General features: G+C 41.2%; 2 protein-coding genes across 2 annotated transcripts; both read left to right on the plus strand.

Moving 5' to 3' along the window:
• Nucleotides 1-910: 910 nt before the first annotated feature.
• Nucleotides 911-10304, plus strand: LOC122764190. The gene is made up of 22 exons (XM_044018519.1): nt 911-1105; nt 1764-1992; nt 2519-3696; nt 3788-3862; nt 3952-4063; nt 4390-4538; nt 4601-4660; nt 4745-4878; nt 4990-5182; nt 5766-5914; nt 6468-6632; nt 6829-6988; nt 7095-7189; nt 7274-7467; nt 7847-7994; nt 8139-8321; nt 8451-8506; nt 8608-8727; nt 8817-8912; nt 9162-9276; nt 9671-9839; nt 9993-10304. The coding sequence occupies exons 2-22, from the start codon at nt 1791-1793 to the stop codon at nt 10161-10163; spliced, it is 3924 nt and encodes a 1307-aa protein (XP_043874454.1). The 5' UTR covers nt 911-1105; nt 1764-1790; the 3' UTR covers nt 10164-10304.
• Nucleotides 10305-12462: 2158 nt separating this feature from the next.
• On the plus strand, nt 12463-22229 carry fndc7a (fibronectin type III domain containing 7a). Its single transcript, XM_044019281.1, has 14 exons — nt 12463-12633; nt 13083-13101; nt 13257-13514; nt 14721-14975; nt 15604-15861; nt 15953-16210; nt 16779-17033; nt 17865-18122; nt 18443-18697; nt 18795-19049; nt 20036-20299; nt 20409-20432; nt 20975-21011; nt 21681-22229. The coding sequence occupies exons 1-13, from the start codon at nt 12577-12579 to the stop codon at nt 21004-21006; spliced, it is 2448 nt and encodes an 815-aa protein (XP_043875216.1). The 5' UTR covers nt 12463-12576; the 3' UTR covers nt 21007-21011; nt 21681-22229.
• The last annotated feature ends 1575 nt before the right edge of the window (nt 22230-23804 follow it).

Genomic DNA, 23804 nt, shown 5'->3' on the forward strand with positions numbered 1-23804 from the left:
ATAGATTTGAATAGAAAAGAGATGACGTAGTGTTACGCTGAAGCTGTCAGTCACTAGTATCTTACATCAATGTCAAACAAATCTTGACCTCAATAATGCTATATAACTTTTGTAGTACCATCCCATGTTACAGTTTAACATTGTTCACCATAATTGTACAATTATGAATTAATTATATATTATATTAACATATATGTGTAAACATGTATTTACTTACTTACTTATTCATTCATTCATTCAATCATTCATGGAACTTTCTGTGTCAGAATGTTTTGTAGTACATATACTGAAAACACTGTACATTTTCTATGTATGTGATTAAGGAATAGCATTTTTAATAGAAAAAAATAAAAATGGGACTGAACGCAGAAAAATAAACTCATATTTTTTTAAAATACAATACACGTACAATAAATAAATAAAATACACATAAGATTAAAAGTTTGTAGACAGTTTCCTCATCTTGAAGCACCTTATCTGCATAGATTGTTGAGTGTCAGCCATCTGTCATAGCGCGCCCCCTATTGGTGCCTTGGAGACATGACAACGGACCCTCCAGCCATCCTTTATTTAATTACGCCAGATTACTACTGTAGCTGTCAAAATTGCTGCCATACAAAGCGGTTTAAAGCTAAAAGGGATCCAACACAGAACTAACAAGATGATGCCAAATAAATAAATAGTTTACGGAAATTAGACATTTCAGCATTTAAAAGTGGTATTAATAGAAAATAACAGTTATTCACCAATAAAAATATAATAGAAAATAAATGTTAATATCTCCTTGGAAATGGACCAATGAGCGATACGTATGTAATGTACCAACATGTAGGCTACGGTCCAAAACTGGAAATGACTACAGGTTTCACCGTTACTTAGCAACCAGACTCCGCCGTACACTGCCCGGACAGCTACAGACACACAGCGCTGATCTCTTCATAATTAATGATGCCACAGAAACTAAACCTGTCACAGAAAACATATGTCGACAAAGACAGGTTCACATAAACTGTTCCTGGTCTGAAGAACATGCCTGACGAGAGCTCGGATGCGTGTCGCATCAACTTAAAGCCAATGTCGCAAAACTGAAGGAGACATCATCACAGTAAGTGATCAACACCAACACACTGTAGCCTAACTGTCACTGTAGCACGTGGCTCAAAAGGTAAGCTAACTCAGACCTAAAGTACATAAACGGTTGGAATAGTTTTGTAGTACTTGTAGTACAGTTACTCACAACTTTGATACACGTAGAGCGTACGTTATACTGTAATACACTAAACTCTAGAAGTAAATATTGTGTGCTTTGTACCTCATTATATTTACACTTAGTTAGACGCTCACAACGCCACTTTATTAGGTACACCTGTTTAACTGATTTTTAATGCTAATGCCTTTGTTGATGCCAGAGGTCACAGGAGACTTTGGGCACTGTTTTGAAAAACGATAGTAAGAATATAACATTAAAATGGTACGGACACATCTACACAGTCCTCCAATAATAATATAAGTACTTAACTCAACCACTTTGCTGCAATACTGAAATAGATAATCACAGAAATGTATACATACAGGACCTGAAATTCAATCAAGCATTAACACCATGCACACACCTACTGAATCATGACACGTAAACCTCTCCCCACATAATGTATTGATTGTTGAATAATTAACAGCTTAGCACATTTTGATCCAATGTTGTCAGCTCATAAGTTGTGTTGCTAGGTGATGAACAGGTGTTCCATTGTCCTATCATGCCACAGCTGAAGACGTTTTCTGTCACATGGAAAATGTCCATGGAGGGAGATCCAGAGGGTTCAGTTGAGGAGCTTTGGGGATCCACTGTGCTGTGGAAGAAGTGCATCCAGCAGACCATCTTTGTCGACCTCAGTGAGGACGAAAGTCTCCATCTCAGTGACTTGGAGGGTTCTTTAGGTTTGCATCTATCCCAGGCTGAGTCTGCTGGCTCAGACGCCAGTGTCCATCTAAGTGGTGAGTCCTGGAGTCATGAAATGTGCTTTTGCTTACTGTTTTGTAACACATGTATCAAAGTTGGCATTGAAGATAAAGCTGGTGTTTACTATAGGCGTAACCTTTTATTTTGATCTTATTTATTTCACACACATAAATACAAGAAAAACTAGGAAAATCAAGTAAAAAAAAAGCATGGGTGAAGGTGCAGCAGGAACTGAGAGGGGTGTGAAAACCTCACCCAGAAGAACGTACAATCTACATGTGAAATATTTTTGTAAATGTTATAAAAAGACAATTGAATATTTAAGAAAATTAAATAATATATATATAAAAAAAACAGACTACAAACTGTAATTAAAATATGTGCCATTTTTATTGTATTTCCTTCTGTACAAAGTGAGACAAACTGAAAAAAATGTCCAACAGAAAGTGTCAGTTTGAGGTTTCATTGTCAACAGTTTGTCAAAAGGAGGCGTGTTTAACTAACTAATCCGTGTGGCCTTTTAAATCGTATTTTGTGCTGTTGCCATTCTTTGATTGGCAGGGAGTGCGGAGTTGTCCGCTTTGGATGACACCTCCTCAGAGTCCCGCAATGTAACCAGTCCAAATGAGAGGGTGCTGGAGAAAAACACCAGGAGCAATATATTGCGTGTGTCTGTCCAAAGACCAAACACAATGCAAAATGCTCCACTTTCAAAGCGCCGTAATGAGGACTCAGGGCAAAACACAAGCGACGAGGATCAGGACGATCTACCGTATGATGGGGACCTCGGTAGCCTATACTTCAACCAGACACCGAGCACTGAGGCCAACACAAGCTCAGATGGAAGAGAAACTCTTCATGAAAGTCCGGATGATGCAGGTCTACTTGAGTTGACTACAAAAGATAGAGATGACACCAGTAAACATTTGGTTTTCGATGAACACACTGCTGAGGAACCAGCATCTTTATCACAAGAGGATGCCTGCACCAAACATGATGCTCCCATGCCAAGTGATGTTGCGGCAGTGTGCTCTCACCCTGCACACATTCAAAAGTTGCTGCAAAACTTCTCCCAGCTGGATTTGGTGTTGTCTGGCAGACTCATCGAGGCGGAGACCCTGCCAGAGGTTTCCCTGCTGGAGAGCATGGACAGCACCACTTTGAGCTTGGCTACAACACATAACAGCACACATAATACTAATGGTAACCACTCAGACAACATTACTCTAAGTAAATCTGAGAGTCACTCTGGTGGGACTGATGACAAGAGTCACGCTGTTTCAGAAAACACAAGTTTACATGAAGAAGCTGAAAGAAAAACGAACGTCATCTCAGCTGCTGACAGTGTTGCATCCAGCATAGACTCAAACCAGAGCAGCAGAGACAACAGTGTCATCGATGTAGTGAAGCAGGAAGAGTCTGACGACCGTGATCAGCTTCAGAGAAACCCACTCGTGCGCGCCAGGTCCTTCAGTGAAATGAAATATGGTCAAGGCCAAATCCATTACCCCCTTCCTGATTTTTCTAAGGTTGCCCCCAAGGTTAAAATCCCCAAAGCTCCAAGTGGACCATCCAGACCTGTTCCTCAGTACCTCAGCACCATGCACAGAGCCCAGTCATCCCCTATGTTAGATGTGATCAGCAGAGTCCTGGAGGATTCAGGCCAACCACCAGAGAAGCCTTACGTCTTCAGAGATGAGGAGAAACAAACTCCTCCAGCACTGGTTCATCAACTGCAGGTAAAAAAAACGACACCATCATTCCTGTACATTCAAATTGATTTATTCCCAGACACTTGACAAATATTTATTCTGTGTCTATTCTCTTTAGGCTGAATATGATAAATTATTAACTAAATATGCTGGAGCAGAGAATCTTATTGATCAACTGAGACTGGGAATCAGTGTACGTAAATGCTAAACCGTGGCGTGTGTTTGAGAAATCTAAATAAATTCAAAGAAACCAAAGCACACGTTTTTAACCTTGTTTTGCAGACTCAGCCCTTTTCTGATCCAAAGCTTTATTCAGAGCACGATGGCGATCCTCAGAGAAATTTACCTGAGGGAAGCCATCTTGGATCCTTGGCTCCTCAGCGTTCTCCATCAGGTATGTCTCTGTGTGCCTGACATCTGATATTATGACGGGTCACTGCTTTGCTTTGCAACCTGCAAATTATGCAGTGAAGTGCAACTGGTTTCCATAGAGACAAACGGGGTCAAATGACACTCTTCTAGTCCCACAAACATCTCTACTTTGCTTTTGGATCACTTTTAATTGAGTGGAAAACAATGAGGGCAACCTGATCACATAAATATTTCTACCATTGCAAGATCATCAGAAACTGTATGCATCACATACAGCTATACACAAAAAAACACTATTTAAGTAGATTTTCTTTGTTCTTGAAGTACTTTGATACGTTTTTGTATTAGAAAACTTTGTGCAAAAGGGAGGAACAGCAATCCAGAGCGACATTAAGGGTGAAGCTTTTTCCTGTCTCGGCCAACCTGAGGAGGATCCCAGTGAAGGAGAACGGATGACTGCAGAGCTGAGAGACATCATCGGCCCATTCATTCAGAAGGTACATCTGAAGGTAGAGCCAAGCTATTACTACAAACATGCCTCAAACTGTCTTCTCCTCAGGTGGAGGGGTTCAAAATGAGTGTCAGCAACATTACGATGAGCACAGAAGAACAGCAAATGGTGAGAACCTCTTACATTCTGCTACATGAAGAAGTTCATATGCAGCACTTGAGATACAACTTTCCTTCACATGAAATTTGTCAGGTGTTGAGGAGCATGATGGAGGCTCAGGACCAGCTGGAGAGGAAGTACATCAGTAAGAAGGAGGAGCACAGAGCAATGGAAATGCAGAATTACAGGGGTTTGTCCAGGAACACGGGCATATTTGATCCAAACAGGTTGAAAAGCCTTTTTTTGTTTTACTATTTACTATTTCACTCATGTAAATGTGTCACTATTGTGTTCATGCATCCATGGATGTGTGTGTGTGTGTGTTGACACGTGTTCAGGCTGATAGAGGGAGACATATTCAGGATAGGGATGCACCTGGACAACATTAAGGAGACGATAGACAAAAACATGTGTGAGCTCATTTCTCCGCCTCGCTCATCCTCCACTCCCACACCCATGAAGGAGAGGCTACATGTGAGCCCTAGTCCTCTTTGTACGCTCATACCCTCACCTCCACCATCCCTGCATCAGGTAATCAACCCACAGACACACCAACAACTCAGCTGCTCACGCTGAGCCACATTTCCTCCTGCAGTGCCATGAAATCAATTCTTTTGGTGTGAAAAGTATGAAGTGTGACAGCAGCAGCAGGTGCAAGCATGTAAATTGAAGTGAACACTGATGATTCTGAAAACAAGAAAATAATATTTTTTACATATCATTTGGAAGAAACATGGGAAATATTTCAAAATAATTGTACTTTAAGTCTCATATTGTATATTGTATAGTAATTGTAATGTTTTACTATTGTACTTGCAAAACAGTAATAACACACCATCGTGCCCCATTATACATTATGACTCGAGCTAATTTGTGCCTCATATAAAGTTTTATAATGACAGTTTTAACTGCCTTTTCTAATATTATTTTGAACAAGGTAAAACGCCCATATCCAAGAAATATACTAGGGTGACTGATATAACTATTGAAATAAATATTTAATTCAGCAATCACATTCTTTGGGTTATTATTATTATTATTATTCAGTGTGTGTGTGTGTGTATGTGTAAGATTACACTAACCACAAATGATTGGACTGCGTTTCATGTTTCAGGGACCACATGCAGATTTTTCCACGGTTGTTTATAAGATGGAGACATGCAAAAAGGAACTCAAAGTGGATGAAGTGGAACAGGCCAGTGAGGAAGTGGAGCGAAGCCGTGACGCTGTTCTGGACACTGGACATAAAAGTTGCACTTCATGGTAAAAAGATTTGATTTTTCATCACATTTTTTATTTAACTAATATTCCTAGTCTATATGATCAATATCTATCTATGTCTATATGCATAGACAGAGAAAAACAGCTTCTGCAGATGTCATGATATCATGTAAATATTCAATCTTATATTCACACATGAGGACAATTGAGGGTGTCCAGTTAACCTCTGCATGTTTTCACACTGTGGGAGGAGACCACAGAACCCACACGCACATGCAAACTCCAGACAGACTGGGTCCCAAACTTGGGTCTTTTTGCTGTGAAGCAACAGTGCTAGCCACTACTCCACCATGTGGCCCTGATCACAGAATTTGACAGACATAAAAACAGCTGTGGTGCCCTCAGTACTTTACATGTGCACTACCCGAGTGCTGCTTCATGTGTGTTTGTGCTCGAATAGTAGACACGTTCTCAGCCTTACCGTGGGCAGGTCGTGTTTCAGGTACAGCGTTGGTGTTGGGTTCCACCATGCAGAGGCAGCAGGGCGTTTTGGTCGGTGTGAGCAGTGTTGCTTCTCTGTCCTGTCCTGTCTCAGGGGCACACGGGAGTCTCTGGAGAGACTGGACAACCAGAGAGCTGAGGCTGAGGATGGCAACGAAGAGGAGTGCACCTCTGTGTTGTCAGAGGGGTCAGTTCACCATCGTGACATCCTAGCGTGTCTGAGCGGAATCAGCTTATCCTCAACGCAGACTCATGAAAGGTCAGTGTGGCGATGTTAAAAGTCTGCAGCACCATAAAACAAGAGTTTGCTTTTCAATAATTGACTTAATGTGTCCTGTACTCATGTCACAGAGAACGTGAGCTACGTTTCAGTCTAGACACAGGAAGCATCTACTGGACAATCCAATTTACATGTGTCACACTAAATGTCTTGAACGTTGTTGTCACTGCTGCAGTCATAGCGCTGTGGATCGCGTCCGTGTCGCAGAGGGTAAATGTGATCTGGGTGATTGTGTGAGTCTGGCTGTGGAGGTCTCCACTTCCTGTGCAGCACCCAAACCCTCAGACACACACAGCCACGCAGAGCCTCCACTCAACACCTCTTGTTCATCACAGGTCAGTGGCAGACAACAGGTGTCTCATTTTCAGGGATTGTTGTTAAAGTCGCAGTGTCACATTATTTTGATATTATATTCTGTTTTTTTTGTTTGGTGGGGTGCAGAGGACCGTGAGCCCAGAGGCAGACAGTGGATTTGGGAGCTCTTACTTGACTCAGTCAGCTTCTGGATCATTTCAACCCAATCTGCTCATCGAAAGGTACGTGAACTACGTAAACACTGAAGCAGTGACTGATCCACGTGACTCGGAGGAACAGCCCTATTTGGGTTTATCCGATTCCAGTGTGCAGTCCCATGAGGATGGTCTGAGTAGCTCAGAGAGCGAGGGCTGCTCCAAACTGCAGACAACCATCTATTCAGCGTCTCTGAACACCCAGCGGTGGGCCAACTCTCACCCATCTGTCCAAACACAGTCCTGTGGTCAAGTGGAGCTGTGGGTAGAGAGCACCACCAAGGGGCCTTCACTCGGGCTGCAGGGTGAGGAGAACATTGTCTTACTATTAGAGTTTTAAAGGTCCAGTGTGCAACAATTGGAGGGTGTATGTCAGAAATTCAATCAAATCAAGGGCCTTGTTTGACAGAGGCCGTCATCTTTTGCTGTCATATTTCTACAGCAGCCCGGATGGACAAACTAGCAGAGTGATAGCGTACTATGCAAATGAAAGAAAACGACATCCTCTCTGATTTGCACAGGCTACCATTGTTTCCTGACACACTTGTGACGAGTGAGGGGCGAGTGGAGGAGTTACGACCTGCAGTCTCACCATTAGATGCCACACATTTTTACACACTGGACCTATAATCTCAGCATTCTGCTGCGTAACGTCTGGTTATGTTTCATTGTATCATGAAATAGTGGCAAATGTTTCAGGATCGGACCGAAGCCTGCCTTCTCAGCACAGTCACTACGTCTCCGAACCTGCACTCAGCACTACCATGAATTCACTGGAGAGAGGCAGCCAAGTGTATTCCTGCTCCTGTAATAGGTCAGTGTTTCGTCACAGGTAAGCACCGTTGGTGGCTGACTGCTGAAAACGTAGCAGTTGTTTCATCGAGTTTGATAAAATAATCATCCATGGCTATTCTCGCCTATTCACACGTAGGAAATTGGAATATCTGTGTAAATGTGTTCATGCATGTGTGTTTAGTGAGGCCATACTGGCCTTGCAGTCAGAAGTGTCCAGGCTGAAGGAGGAACTGGAGGAGGGCTTGGTCCAGCTGCCTCACCTAGCACAGAAGATGGATTATCTCACCTCCAAATACAGACAGGATCGTCAGGAGCGCAGGTCCAAAACGAGACAAAGGACTCACCTAAAACCATCCCGTCACAGGTGAAAACAGGACCTTTGGTTAAATTGTATGACAATGTTATGTACAATTATTGGTTCATTATAACGAATCATTAGTAGTATATGGAAATGATCAAACAGCAGACAAAGTATGAATAATCTTACTTCCAGCCCAGCGAGAGTAGAGGACTGGATTTCTTCAGACATGGACCCCAGTAAGAGCAAAGGTACTTCATTAAACCAAAAAACACACTGCACATGTTTATGTGTGGGCAGATACTGTATATGTGTCTTCATTCAGCCAAAGTTTGTTCATCTTCTATCGAAGGTACGGAGAGTGGTGATACAGCAGCCTCAGAAGTCATGTTGCAGTTCCACAACTCAACAGTAGAGAGCAGAAGAGGCAGCAGTTTTCAATCCGGACAAGGAAAACTGCAGAGCAGCAGAGGTCAGGGTCATGTTTTTTTTTAACAATCATTGTAAACTTTGTCCAAAAGTGGGTCAACTTTGACAAAAAAACATGTTGTACTCCTTAAGGCGCAGAAGGAAATCGCTTAGTGAAAACTCATGTAATCTCCTGCTCCAGTTTTAAAGGAGAGAAAGGGGGAGCTACTGACAGCACTGCACCACAGAGTAAGTCTTTGTCTAACATTTTGATTAAAAATATACAGTTGTCCAAATCAGTTTTATTTGTCCACAGTGGAAAAGAGCAGCTGTGTTACAGCATCAAATATCATCATGGTTGTCACTCTATGACTGACCAACAGTTTCCTGTACTCTTTTAATGTATTGTCTTTTTTCAGAATGCTTGTTTATCGTAAGGTTGTGCAGACTTTTGAAAATATGCACACTGTTGTGTTCTATATGTGCTTCTCTTGTCAGCAGCCATGATTGAGAGCTTTTACTCCAAGGAGAGGTGGTCTCCCCTCTCGTCTCCATCTCTGCAGAAGCCCCTCCTCCAGGTCAACTACTGCTCTTCCAGCAGTCTACCTGCCAGGTAAACACACAGGTAAACACACCTATCCCTCACTGAAAGCTATATATGGTCTTTCCCTTTCTCTGTGTTTCTCAGGACAGCGATATGATACTTGATATCTTCCTTCTGAGATGAGGAAGATTATCTCAGTAATTATCAAATATATAATATGATATCATAAATATGACAATGATTAACGCATGAATAACAATTTAACTACTAGTTTGTACATAAGTGAGAACACAACATTAAATCGTGACAAAATTAGATATTGTATTTAGTGAGAGAGATATTTTACTAGGCTTTTATGCAGATTTTTACCTCAGAACAAAGACAGTATATTTCACTGAATGGGATAAATATGGAGAATTATTATAGTCCTGCCCACTCCCCCCATTTCTGTCATCAAATCCAGCTATAAAGTGAGGGAGCCACTGCTCCAGTCCATGAGCCGTCACAGGAAACGATCCACTCAGTCAGACACAGCACTCCTGCCCAGCAATGTGTACTTTCAGCGGACACTGTCTCCTGTCTCAGTGTCCTCAAAGTCTGTCAGCAGGACAGGCAGACGCAGCGGCAGCAAGGTGAGAGGTCTCATCTGTCCATATACATGCACATCTGCTGAATCGTGTGGAATCAAGAGAGAATTTGTCATGATGATAATACTAATATTGTGTAACAGTTAGTGCAGTGGTGTGAATATGCTTCTCATTAGAACGTTTGCTGCTATTTCACAGGATGAAGACATGAACAGAACCCTGGACAAGGCTATCGAAGTGGCTCGCAGCATGAAAAGAACCACAGACCGGTTGGCCAAGAAACTGTCAGCGGACCTGGCCAAAGCTGAACTCCACAGGAAGCTGCACTGCACACAGCCACGAGAGGGAAGGAAACACCATGCACTGTGACACCCACACGTCTCGCCCTACTACCTGTGATATATGTGATACAGAGCTTTATGTCTTGATGTTGTAATGTAAGGATCTGTTTGTTGCTTTTGTACATTAGTGTATATTTGTCATGGGCATAAAAGTCTGAAATCACTTCAACAGCTTTTGTTTAAATGTAATGTCCTCACTCACTCAGCATCTCAATCACATACTAAACATATTCTAAGTATATTATTAATATTACTACATAAACTTAAGGCTTTATAAATAAATAAGTATGACTCTACTAAGATTAGATCAAGTTCTCAGACCCTCTTTTATCAGTAATACTGTATATCCATAAAAACACGAAGGGTGGCCGTTAAAGATATTTGCGATCTCAAGTAGAAGAAGTATAATTTATTTGCCAAGGAGAATTTGAATGTTCCTTTTTTGTTCCCATTTCTCTTTGTACTTTCACATAGAAAAGCAGGCACAATAAATACAAAAGGTAGTTAAATGAGCAGGAGATTTAACAATGTGCATTAAAAATTAGTGTGTGAACCAGGGAAGTGAAAGGTGTTTCATTAAAGAAAATTTAATATAACCAGTAAACCTGGACACTGTCTTTCAGCAGATGAATCCATGAGCATAAACTTTAATTTTGCTCAATAATGTGTTGTTTTCTGTCAATCCAGTACACGCAAGAAGCCACAGGGAGATGAAGTTCAATCAAATTTAATCTAGGTCAGATTGTTAATATTATTTTTCAGGGGAAAAAACCCCTGTACCTTTACTTGAAATGTATATCATTTCTTTTAGCTTTTAGCAAATTTGCTAACTTGACGCCTCTATTGCTGTCCTGCTGGCCTGTGGGTGCTCGTGGAACAGTGTCCTCTTACTGAGTTTGTGTACGATGGCTTTGTGACCCTGTTCCTGTCTCCCTCACAGTCTGCTGCTGCCGGGCTGCGCTGAAGTGTTTGTTGTTGGGTATTTAGTTTCGCTGTTGTTCTTAAGGGGGTATCGGGAGAGGAGATGTGACCAAACAACATTCCTGCACTGTCCCCGCCGATTGTTCAAAGAGCCGGGGAACCCGTGGATCCCCACACTGACTCCTGTTTGTCTCTCACGTTTTAATACAACTGTCACCATCCACACCACACACCCTCCATCCTCTCCACTGTACAGCTGTGTGGAGGTTATGATCTCAGTGGCTCATGTTGAATGTATGATAAAAACCAAAAAAAACACAAAAAAACTATTTGTGCTATTGTGTTCCTCAATAGCACAAATTATGATATTGATTACAGTGTCTGGGGAAAATATGCCTCTGTCATTATCGTTATTATTATTATTTAGTATCTTTATCTTTATTGTCTTTGCTGACAATGTCCCCACTAAGCATTAGAGCGGGGGAAATGGGTGATTTAAGGCATGTTTGCATGTTTGTCGGTGCCGGACTGGCTGGTCTGAGTTAGTACAAACAATCTGTGAAATGTTATGAACAGTAACCTTGAATCCATATAAAGCTGAATATGATCATTTTTCCTCCTTTAGCCTTTCCTCACAAAAGCATTTGTCCACAGATGAGCCTTTCAGGATCCACCCCGCCCATTTTCATAATACACACCTGACGCACATACTGTGTCATTGGGGAATAGAAAGGTATTATTTTACATCACATATTCAACGGGATGGCTAAAAAGTCATCTCTGTGGCTTTCAATGCACATGCAGTAGTACAGTGTACAGTATTGTGTTAGTATTATAGAGTATTTTAACACGCTGTATAACTGTAATCCTGCTTGCAAGTTTGATTTGATTTTAATTGAGGAGATGAATATAATAAAAGTACTTCATCCACCCAAAACACATGTATGCTACAGCTTAGTCTTCAGGCAATGACACAAGATACCGTCAACATGGAAACGGGGACAAATCAAACATTGTTGGGATGAAACCTTACGCGCCACAAATATGAGCCAGAAATAGGTCATTAATCCATATCAAGTTGTTTCTTAAATGGTGTGACGCTGCATGTCTCTTCACTGTTGGCATAATACATTTAGTGGAAACAAGATTTTTTGAATATTTAGGAGAGAAAACACCATGTTTCTGCAACAGTTTTGGGTCATGCAGGCACAAAAAACCAGTTGGAAGCTTTCAACCGAAGTGTTTTTATCTGCACCCTCATCTATCACAGGTGAGCCTCTTCCTCTCGCTGTGATACACCACCCATACGCCCCTGAGGGGAGGAGTTACAGCCTTTGGGCTCTTTGGTATTTGCTGAAACAATAAAGGACCTGTCGTTTCAGATGAGAGAGAAAGAGGGAGGGAGGGCGCAAGAGAAAAAATCAAAAATAATATTAAGCTTGAGCAGGTTCCCTGAAGTCATTTTGAGCAAGCATCTTTCCTCTCGCCTCCAGGCAGCAACGTAGAGCGGCGCTGAAGGCATGGGAGCAACACAGTTAAACGTGCTAAAAGTTTTACTTTTACTGACCTTTACAGAGGTAAGAGATTATTTTATTATATATTCATTTCCTATGAGGTATACATAATAATTTTGTCATCCTCAGTGTAAATCAGTCGTCATGGTTTCCTATTTTTTGTTAATAAACACACTTTATACAGCCAGATAAAGACTAGTGCATAGCTGGGGGACTTTTGAAAATGAACACTGGCTCTTTTGAATGTCTTTGCTTTCAACAAGTGTGTGTTGCGTATCCAAATGTAGCTCAATAGACAAATTCATTCCAGCCTGAAAGAAATACCTGCACTGACCAGCCCTGAAATCTGTGTTGAGTGAAAGTAATGTGCAGCCTGCTGCCTCTCATGCTCCAAGAACATGATCCAGGTCATAATTAGGATATAATGTGAAAATACAAATAACTTTTGTCCTGTCATTTCCTGTCATTTCATCTTCTCATCCAATTTTTCTGCTTTTTTTATTTATTTTCAGATTATTTCTGCTGACCACGGTAAAAAAAACAAACAACTTTTTTTACATTTTTATTTTGATCATTTGTAATGACCGTAAACTTGAATAATGTATTTCCAAATGCAAGCTACATCAACAACAAAACATCCTCCTAAATATATATTTCGACATTGTTTTCTTCTCTTTTCCCTTCAGATGTCACATTTTCAGTGTTTACAGTCACATCTAAGAGTATGACGGTGCAGTGGAGTGGCCCCTCTAGTGCCAGCTCCTACAAGGTCACAATAACACCCAAGAACTCCTCAAAAGATCCCGTCTTTGCTCACTTCAGTAGCTATTTTGTGATGGGCTCGGTCAACTCGCTGTCACCAAATACGCTGTACACAGTGCAGTTGGAAGCCTTGGACAATGATTTCAATGTCCTCAGCACTGCAAGCACTGAGGAAATGACAGGTCAGTACAAAAACGACAGTGGGGGTTCAGTTTCTGTACACAGGCGGAAATTTGAATGGGTGTGTTGTATTTATACTGCCATATCCAAATTGTTTTCTTGAATAAAAGGAATGCGACCATGAATTGGGTACAGACGGAGTATAAATAAAAGTCTGCTTTCAGTGTTACTCATGTAAATATGTATTTTTTGTGGCTTCGTACAAAGGACCTGCTGCTGTTTTATCTATTTCTATAAACTGAATATTTCAGCAGCATAATAGTTTTGAAGAAACTATTGGGAAAAATATCATGTAAGAGTATAAGAAGGCCCTTCACAATGGCAGAGCTGCCAACTTCTCATTAATAGAAGAAGAAGAAGAAGAAAAAATAAGTTATTTTTTTTAGAAATGTAGCCACATGTCATTGGTTTTAATGGAGTTCCTCAGGGTTCCGTGCTCAGCCCAATTCTATTTACATTATCCATCATCAAGAAATGTATTATTAGAAAAGGGTAAATTCTAACTGGAAATATAGCACAGCAACCCTCTACTAAATGATTATACTTATCTTAGAAACGAAACAGACTATCAAACTAAGTTTAGGAGTGGCATTGCTCTTGCCATAAAATTACTTAAATTGGACATGTCTTTCCTTCAAGAGATTTCGATAAATGAACTTAACCCTTAGTGCTCGCACGGCTCAGATATGTGCCGCTGGTGCACCCATCATGGTAAATTGCTGCGGAAATAATACACAACTCCTTATATGGACATCCTGGGGTGTGTGATTATAGGTCATCTTCAGGCTTTACAAAATGCGTTTTTTGTCTTCTTATGTCTTTTTGAGTCAAAGTTATGATTAACTATCTATCACTTAAATAGGAGTAGCGATAATTGTGCAGAAGTCACAAAATAGAGTGTTTTTTTTATTTTATTTTTGTTCATAAAAAAACGAGCCAAGAGAACATTGAATTCAGTCCGATTTTAAAACATTTGAGTACTTTTTGCTCATATTGTCTTCAATTATCCAGCTCTTTTCCTGTAAAATTATCTTCCAGTTTCAGTCCAAAGCCAGACACCCTATCATCTGGCTTAGGATTTGGACTGGCTCATCAAGATTCCCTTTTCTTAAAATAAAAATTCACACTCGGGTCTCTTAATTTGACTGGATTAAAGGTGTTTTGTTTTTTTCTTGTTTTCTGTCTGACTCATATTTATTGTTCTCCAGCTCCTGAGGTCCCCAGCATTATACAGGCCTATTCCAAACACAGTGACAGCATCACCGTGGAGTTCACAGAGTCTCCAGGAGCAACCAGCTACATCTTAAGGGCAGAGGCAGAAGACTTCTTTCTTGAGGCACCAGTGAGCAGCTCCCCAGGCACCATTTTACATCTCCAGCCCTTCACAAACTACATGATGAGCGTCATGTCTGTCAACTCAGGAGGAAGGAGCCAACCCTCATACCCTGTCAAGGCCAAGACGGGTACGGATGAAAAGTCTAAATTAGAGTAAATGCCTGGCTTTATGCTGTGGCTAAATCATTTCAATTGTAGTAGTAGATTAAAAAGGAAGTTGTTTAATAGGCAGATTTACTTACAATCACTAAATGCATGTTTATAGATTTTACACAATTTTACAGACTGATGATAGTCTGTCAAATACTTTGTAAAATGAATTATAATGATATTTTCTGTCCACTTTCCCCTGTTCAGACACACACGTTACAAGCAGTTTACTCCTTAAGGTGATAATCTGTGAGTGAAATGCAGCCTTTCTGTTGTTCCTGTGGGACAATAGATTATTATCTCGTTCCGCCGGCCATAACGGCATGTCATTTCATGCCCATTGTCACACAGTCCCTACTCTTTGCAGCCAACTCAGTAGGGTGGAAACTGTATCCATCCCTCTGCACTATACTGTTCTCATGACATGAAAAAAGAAACCATGAGAACTCGGTCGTCTCCCTTCCTGAAGGAGAAATGACCGTAATATTATCACAGGAAAATTGTTTCCATGTCACACTTTATAACAAGATAACAAGGAATCTGTTTCTGCATTCCAATTTCTGTTTTCATCACACCTAATCAGTCCATGTTTGACCTTTCCTATAGTGGTGGTCGCACCCCAGTTGAACATCACCTCCCCTGACAACACCACCCTGGTTGTGACTTGGCCCGAGGTTGAGAACGCTGTCCTCTACACACTCTGCATTATCCAGGAGGGCTCCACCTCCCGCCTGGACGTGAACACCACTGATACCATGTGGTCTTTCGACAACCTCGAAGCAGGGACCACCTACTGCATCAAGGGCACTGCCTATGACGCAGAGGGTCGCCCTGGAGATGACGTGACTTACTGCAAGATCACGCGTAAGCATAAGACATAACCCGGCGAACATGTGAAAACAATCCACAAGTGCATTTCTCGTAGATAATTGGTGGCTTTGGCTTTCATTTGCAGGTCCACAGAGCCCATATGTGTCCTACATTCAACTGACACAGGGACGGTCTATCGGGCTCAGTGTGTACTGGCAGCCAGTGCAGGGAGCTGAGAGCTACATAGCCTACACTTCTGATGGTCAAAACTGTAGTTCAATACCTGAAAATTATTTCTGTTACATCCTGTCCGTGGAGTGTGGCCAGAACCACACTGTTACCGTCACAGCGTACAACAGCGCTGGCCCCAGCAGCCCTTCTGCACCAGCAGAATACATTACGTGTGGGTATATCGCACACAACCACAGACACTTTTTTATCACAGTAAAAGGCAAACATTGTGACAAAGATTGTGAAACTACTTAAATGTGTAATTATAAACTTTATAACAATATATATTGAAGCTTTGTAATATTGCTATTGAAGAAAATGATATTGTGATATACAGAATATGGTTAAGCCCTACTTTATCTAATAGTGCATTTGACTTGGATACATTAAGCATATTAAACGCATCATTATCATCATGTGTATCATCATGAGGCTGCAGCAGGAGTTACTTAGCTTAGTTCAACATATCAACAACAAACAAGCCCTGGTTCTGGACCTGGTAAGACCTTATGGTAATGTGTTCAATCTGTACAAAAACCCAACAAACCAGTCATGTAGCCTCATTTTTATTTTTTAAGTTTTTGTGTGTAAAGCCAGGAGAGGTGGTTCATCCGGTTAAATCTTTGCACAGCTAACCCTCGCAGGAATAAGTTATGTATATTTCAAACACAATAGATAGGCAATCACACATTTTAACGTCATTAGGAAACTGAACCTCCATCTCTCTCTTTCTCTTCCAGACCCATGTCCTCCAGAGAACATCATGGTGGAGGAGCCTGAGGCTGGTAGCTGCATGCTGGTGTGGGACGAGGTGCTGCTGGTGGACTACTACATGGCTTTCATAAAGAGAGATGACGGCGAGGAGCTGTCGTGCAACACGACTGAAACCAACTGCTCATTTTACTGCAAATGTGGCCACACGTTCCTCACCAGTGTCTTCCCCTACAATGAGGCCGGCTCTAGCCCTTTCTCACCCATCCACAACTACACTACCAGTAGGGCTCCCACTTACAAGCACCCTAGTAGAGGCTAACCACTCATATGGTTTTGTTTTCATGTCAAAGGACCATTCAAATGGTTTTGGATTATTTGTTCTACCTTCCATTCATTTCCCAAAGATTGTCTGTGTAACACAACACTTGGTATCGGTGACGGCGTTTCATTCCACAATTCAAGTTGCAGTCACGAAACGTAGGCATAGTTCATCGCAGCTACTGTGTCGAGTGACTTAATGTATAATGCCGATCCCCCTAACAGTTCCTCCTTGATGGTGCATGAATTTGATTTACATCCAAATTACCCGTCAGTTCAGGAAGAAAAAGCCCAACTCCTCATTGTCCCGCTAACCTAAGCTTTTATGTCGTTGTTGTTGTTGGTTTGGTTCTCTGACATCATAAATCTCAGATGTCAGAGCGCCTCAGAGAGTTTCGCCATGGCATTGTAAAAAAATGATGCAGGTTTCATGGTAGATACACTGACAAACTGTAATGGGAAAAGCACAGGTGTAATTTATAATGCTGGCAATTTTCCATCCAGCACATTTGACATTTAACACCACATCCTGAATACGATGCACATGGCATGGCTTCTAGGACACGTGAAACATCCTATAATCAGGTAAATCTGTCAAAAAACAAGTCAAAAATAGACAATAGTAGGACTACATTGGAGAACGACACTTGTCATAGTAGTGACATGAAGCAAAAACAATGGCTCATCTGGAAGGTAGAAGGAAAAAATCTATAATCACCAGCATGGTCCATTGTTGATTATCATTTTCACCCATTTTCTTTGTTGTTGCTGTTTTTGCCATCCTATTCCCCCAGTTCCTTGTTGTCCACAGGATGTTGCCATAACACTGGTGTCTACGGAAACCCTGGAGATCATGTGGTCTACAGTCAGTGGGGCCGAGCTGTACGAGACGACGGCAGAAGAGACTCGTGACGTTATCCACTGTAACGACACCGCGCCGGTGTGCGCCCTGTCGGATCTGAGGTGCAACACAGTTTACTCTGTGACAGTCACGCCATGCAGCGAGTTACGAGGATGCAACCATACGTGCAGACCACATGCACATGAGACGGGTATGGTCGAGGTTATTTTAGGTTTTGTTACGATCTACAGTCTCACCATTAGATGTCACTAATTCTTACACACCTGGACCATGTTATGTGTGTTTTAAATTAAGAAGACGGAAGAAGAAATAGCATTCATAAAATATCAAACTGGTAGTTTTTGAAAACACATTTGGACAGAGCAGAGAGTGAGTTGTTGGTAGTTTTATGGATATTGTACACCTCAGTCTCGGGAAGAGAGTGATCACATAGATAGACAGTTGACCAAAAAATGTCTTGATGAGTTGTAATAACATTCTCGAATCCCTGTCCTGCTTGTGTTTCCACAGCTCCGTGTTCTCCTGAGATCGTGACTATGACTCAGACAGACCCCTCCACGTACAGTGTCCTCATCACCAACCCCAACACACCCAATACAAACTATACCGTCACGGCCACTGGACATAACACACACACATGCCAGACGACAAACACGACCTGTGACCTCACACAACTGCCTTGTGGTTCAGTCTACGACGTCACAGCAGTGGCCTCAACAGCTGTGGGACAGAGTCTGCCCGGATACAGTGAACCTTTGGAAACAGGTATGAGAGCAAGGGTGGTGAGGAAGGAGTCTTATTTAAACAGACTGCCTTGGTGTGAGAATGGTATTGATTATTGTTCCGTCTTCCTCTTCCCAAGGTCCGTGCTGTCCCACTTTTGTGAATGTGACCCAGGTCACGCAGGCTATGACGAATGTGACCTGGTCTCCTGGCGGTGGCGCTCGTTCCTACATCACCTCACTTACGTCGTTGCACGGACATGCAAAATGCCACACTCAGGAAAACCACTGCCTGATGGGATGCATTACCTGTAGCACCAACTACAGCATTACACTGGAAGCCATCAGCAGCACAGGACACAAGTCAGAGTGCACATATCAAGGATTCTCTTCGAGTGAGGGCAATATACATGCATTTATATCATAGAGTGCGCATTAAAAATTGACATAGACTTTCAGTTTGCTGCCTGAGGCCACCAAAAACGTAAAAATAAATTAAATAGCCACCATTTGAACGAAAATGACCACTTGAACATTTACATGATAAGTCTATGGTATCATTTCCTGGTCTTATGTCCCATTTCGGCGCCAGGTTTCAGTTGACTTGGGTGAATTTGACTGACCGTTTTTATATACAGTGTCTAATTTCTAAGGGAAGAAAAATAATAATTGATTCGTCAAATCAATTGACCAATCAAGTGGTTGCTGGGCAGACTTGAGAAAATCAACTAAGTTGTCTATCTAGTTACTTGGGCTATAGAAAAATGCAAGAACTCACTCTGGAAAAATAACAGAGAGTTGAGACAGCAGTCTTCAGGTCAAACAGGTATTATATTGTGGATCCACAAGTCAAAGACCCAGTGAGGGTACCAACGTACACACTGAAACGTCGCTCTCTGAGTCTCTCCTCTGACCCCTCCCCTGACCTCCAACATATTATTTCATCGTTTTCCACCATTAGCAATTACAAGTTAGTTATACCTGTGTCTAGCTGCTTTATTATCATCCTCACGTTATTGTTCTTGGTTTCTGTGTGAATGTTCTGTGAATGTGTTTTTCCAACATTCCTACTTTTACAACCGGTCACTTTATCCGTAACAGTTGTAGTGTTGACATCCGTGCCATCAACAGGTGTAACATTAACCGTTGCCCTTAGGCTGCCCTTGGGTTTGGGTCTATACTATTGACTAGTGACAGACTGGGCGGTTCAGCATTCCTTTCTAACTATAGTCAAATTCTCATTCTTACTCAATGTGCCAAATCTGTAGCAACCTCTTCCACGACATGGTGACCATGGTGACCAAGAGCCATCAACTTCATAAAATAAAACGCACATGACAGGAACTTGACACAAATATTCAAACTCTTCTCTTTCTTGTAGGTCCCTGCTGTCCAACAGGCCTCAAGCTCTATCGTAGCGCTAACAACTCGCTCAGGGTGCACTGGCGTTCTTTGGGCCCTCGGATCCACAGCCACAAGGTAGAGATGTACGGGACAGGAGCCAACTACACGTGCATCGCACCCCCCGCTACCACACATTGTGACATCCAGGAGAGTGTGTGTGGCAATATCTATACAGTAGTTGTGGCACCAACAGAACACAATGGGGTCACAATCAACTTCTGCCAGTCCAGGACATTCTCAGGTAGGTCATACTAGAAATGCGGTGAAATGACTAATATCACACGTTTTCATTTGTTCTCATAACTTGTGCATGATTTTGTTTTCACTTTGTTTTGCCTTGTTTTTTTCAGTTCCCTGCCCAGGAAGTAATTTTGGTATGGATGAGTTTTCCCTCAACTTCACTTCACTATTGTTTTCCATACTATTGTTTTTATTTATGGAGCTTCAGTCAGAATTCAGACCGCATGGCTTAGCATTGAGAATTTTAATGGGGAGCAATAGAAAGCACTCGGAGAGCACAAACCTGCACCAAGGCCTCTCTTATCTCACAAGGTTAACAATTGAGCGTTTAAAAATGAAAACGATCTGGATTTGTATTCAAGTTGCTCATAATCAGCTCCTAATGTCTTTATACATTCTTTATACATACAGACAGCTCATTAATCAACTTGACACATACATTTAAAGGAATTACTTCACCGATTTGCATTTAGCTTTGTATTACTAGAATAGGGGTAATACAATAATACATAATACAATGGTGAAGTATTCCTTTAAGGTTTGGGGTCATTCTTGAGTGGACTTATGTATCCGAACAGCAAATTGTCCATTTAAAGTATAAATACTGCAGGTCATGAGCAGTTTGGAAGCTGCCGTTGCACTTAACTGTCGCCTCTTTCCTTCCTCGTCTATCAAGGCTTCTCTCGGGGATGGCAAATCGGTGAATAAACGCGGTAAGTGGTATTTTGATGCTCGCGTTCCCATAAAGTGGCACGTGAAAGCTGAGTGAGCGTACTCTCCTTTACATTATGCTTAAGAAAGAAAGAAATCAGTGAAGGCTTCTTTCACATGATGAGTCCATTGTATGTCATAGACTGAAGGGTATCTTGTGACGGCATCAGCTGCTTCCACCGACTGACCCTGTCCATAGTGGTGTGGTATAACAATAGATGTGAGCAGATAGAGGAGAAGCACAGGCTTTACCTCTGAGACGTGGTGTTTCTAGACAGTACATGTCTATAAAACATGGACGCAATCATGACTGGAACGTGACTCATGTACAGGAAGACAGATCGTTTTTCTGTGGGAACATGACACAGTCATCTTGGTGAGAAATGACAGTGAAATAATAGATATTTGATGTTGATGTATATATATATACATACATACATATATATATGTATATACATCTTAGTACTTACTATACACTATCTTAATGTTGAAATTGCACTTATTTTTCTCAAGAAAGTTCAGGTTGTTCTTGTAAGAAAATACTTCATTCAATGTAAAACAAAGGGTAAATTTTTTTTTTTTTATTATGCTATTATTTTACTGGTCCAGTCCACACATGTGGCTCCTGAACTACAACGAGTTTGACGCCCCTGCTCTATTTTGTCTTTAAGGATGAACATCTCCACCTTTATGAGACCAGCATGGAATCATAAATGTCTGCACCAGCAGCGAAGACCGTGGAGCTCTTGTATACCTAGATGAAACATCAACTCCTGTTTAGAAATATCCCTGTTTTATTCTAACAATTTTTCAAACTTTGAATGAAAAAGAAAAACCAGCTAAAACACAAATTAAAATGTTTGAATTATTATTTCTGTTCTACATTCCTCGTTTCTGTCCGTATATAATGTAACTCAATGTAACTTTGCCATGCAATGACAAATCTGAGTTAAATGCAGAGGAAGTAAAACAGTGGTTTTCAATTCATTCTAAATTTCAAATAACTCTTTAGGATATCTCCAAATAGAAGACCTTCATATGATTGCTGCTTGACATGTCTGGTTCATGGACAGCAGGTATCCATGTTCTTGGCCTGGAGTCATGCATGAGTCCTATGGATGATATGTCTGATCAGATTGCTGAAGATAGAGTCAGTGTTACCTCTGTTTTCATTGCATTCATTGATGACAACAATAAAAAGCCTTGTTTTTGCATTACAACATGGTGTGTTGTGTGAACTATATGCAGAGCCTCAAAATAATGAATGAATTCTTTGTCGATTGCTTTATCCTCCACATGAGGGTCGCAGGGCTGCTGGTGCCAATCCCAGCTGACACAGGGCGAAAGGCAAGGTACACCCTGGACAGGTTGCCAGTCCACTGCAGGGCCAGCTTCTAAAAAAGAGTAAAATCAAATTGGAGAAATGTTGGTAAAACAGCCCAAACGTGGAATACATGACATTTACTGACCTTACAAGTTATGTAACTGACCCAACACTGCCTGAGCACTTGTAGTATTTTACATTTCCTGAATGAGCTAAAGAAGACAAAGGTTTTCCCGCCTTGTCAACATACCATAGTTTTGCTCAAGTAGAATATTTCAGTGCTCTTTCCACTTGCGGGTACAATTTCATTTACAAATCTGTCCTCATATTTATCCTGACATGTTACTCAGTGCAGTCTTAGCTTATGTTCCCAAGACTTCATCACTTTTGCTGTGTCAATTTACATATATTAATAAAATAAATCAGTACGGTCATGAATAAATAAGTGCATTTCAATTTTAAATCATTAAAATAAATCTTGCAGGCTTTGAAGTTCAGTGGCGCAACATGACACAAACACAGGTAGTAACTGAATATTTCGTCTCCTCTTTAATCTGAAGAATTGAATAGTTGAATGTTTTTCTTCACAGTTAATACCAGTGTTACACAGTGTTGTTGCCCCCCATGCAAATGTAAATAGGTAAGTGGTTGTACTATTAAAGCTTAGTTTGCTCATGCCTTGAGCCGGCTGTGATCGGTGTGGACCTATTAACAACCTCTTGGTTTTGTTACACATTACAGCGTGAAGGATGCAATCACCTTCAGTTACTCAGTACTTTCAACTGAAAATACTGAGCCTAAAATGAAGGTATAGCTACAGAGTGTGAGCGAGAAAAGGCTGGTGAGGAAGTTCTAAGTGTTTAACTCCTCACGGCTTTAATTGTAAAGAAATATCCCAACAATTGTGGACGGATTTGTGTAACTGCCATACAACAGCACAACATTTTGACATATTAAATATAATTAAAACCATTTCTCAAACAGGACCACTCTAAATCTTTCATCAATGTAAAACAAAATATTGATATTTAAATTGTATGAGAACGATTCTCTCGTTTAGTTATGTTCTAGTTTCTACCTTCAACGTTTTTGTGCAATTTTTATTTCAAACAATTATTTAGCACTTATATTTTATCATTCCAGTTGTGTTTGGATCTTGAATTGCCCACGAAAAGTTTCATTCGTGGAATCTATTACTCATTCATTCATTCATCTCCTATCGCTTTATCCTCCACATGAGGGTTGCGGGTCACTCTCACACCTATGGTTAATTTACCTAATCCCCAAATCTGCATGTTTTTGGACTGTTGAAGGAAACTGGAGAACCTGGAGAAAACATACAAACACCACACAGAAAGTGTTTGTATGTTTTGGGAAGGCATCTCATTCTTTTGTCAGCCAATGTGGTTGTGTCGGTCACTCTGGCACGATCCCACAAGTGTTCAGTGGGGTTGAGGTCAGGACTGCAGGC

The sequence above is a fragment of the Solea senegalensis genome, linkage group LG1 (genome assembly GCF_019176455.1).
Source record: "Solea senegalensis isolate Sse05_10M linkage group LG1, IFAPA_SoseM_1, whole genome shotgun sequence".
Lineage (NCBI taxonomy): Eukaryota > Metazoa > Chordata > Actinopteri > Pleuronectiformes > Soleidae > Solea > Solea senegalensis.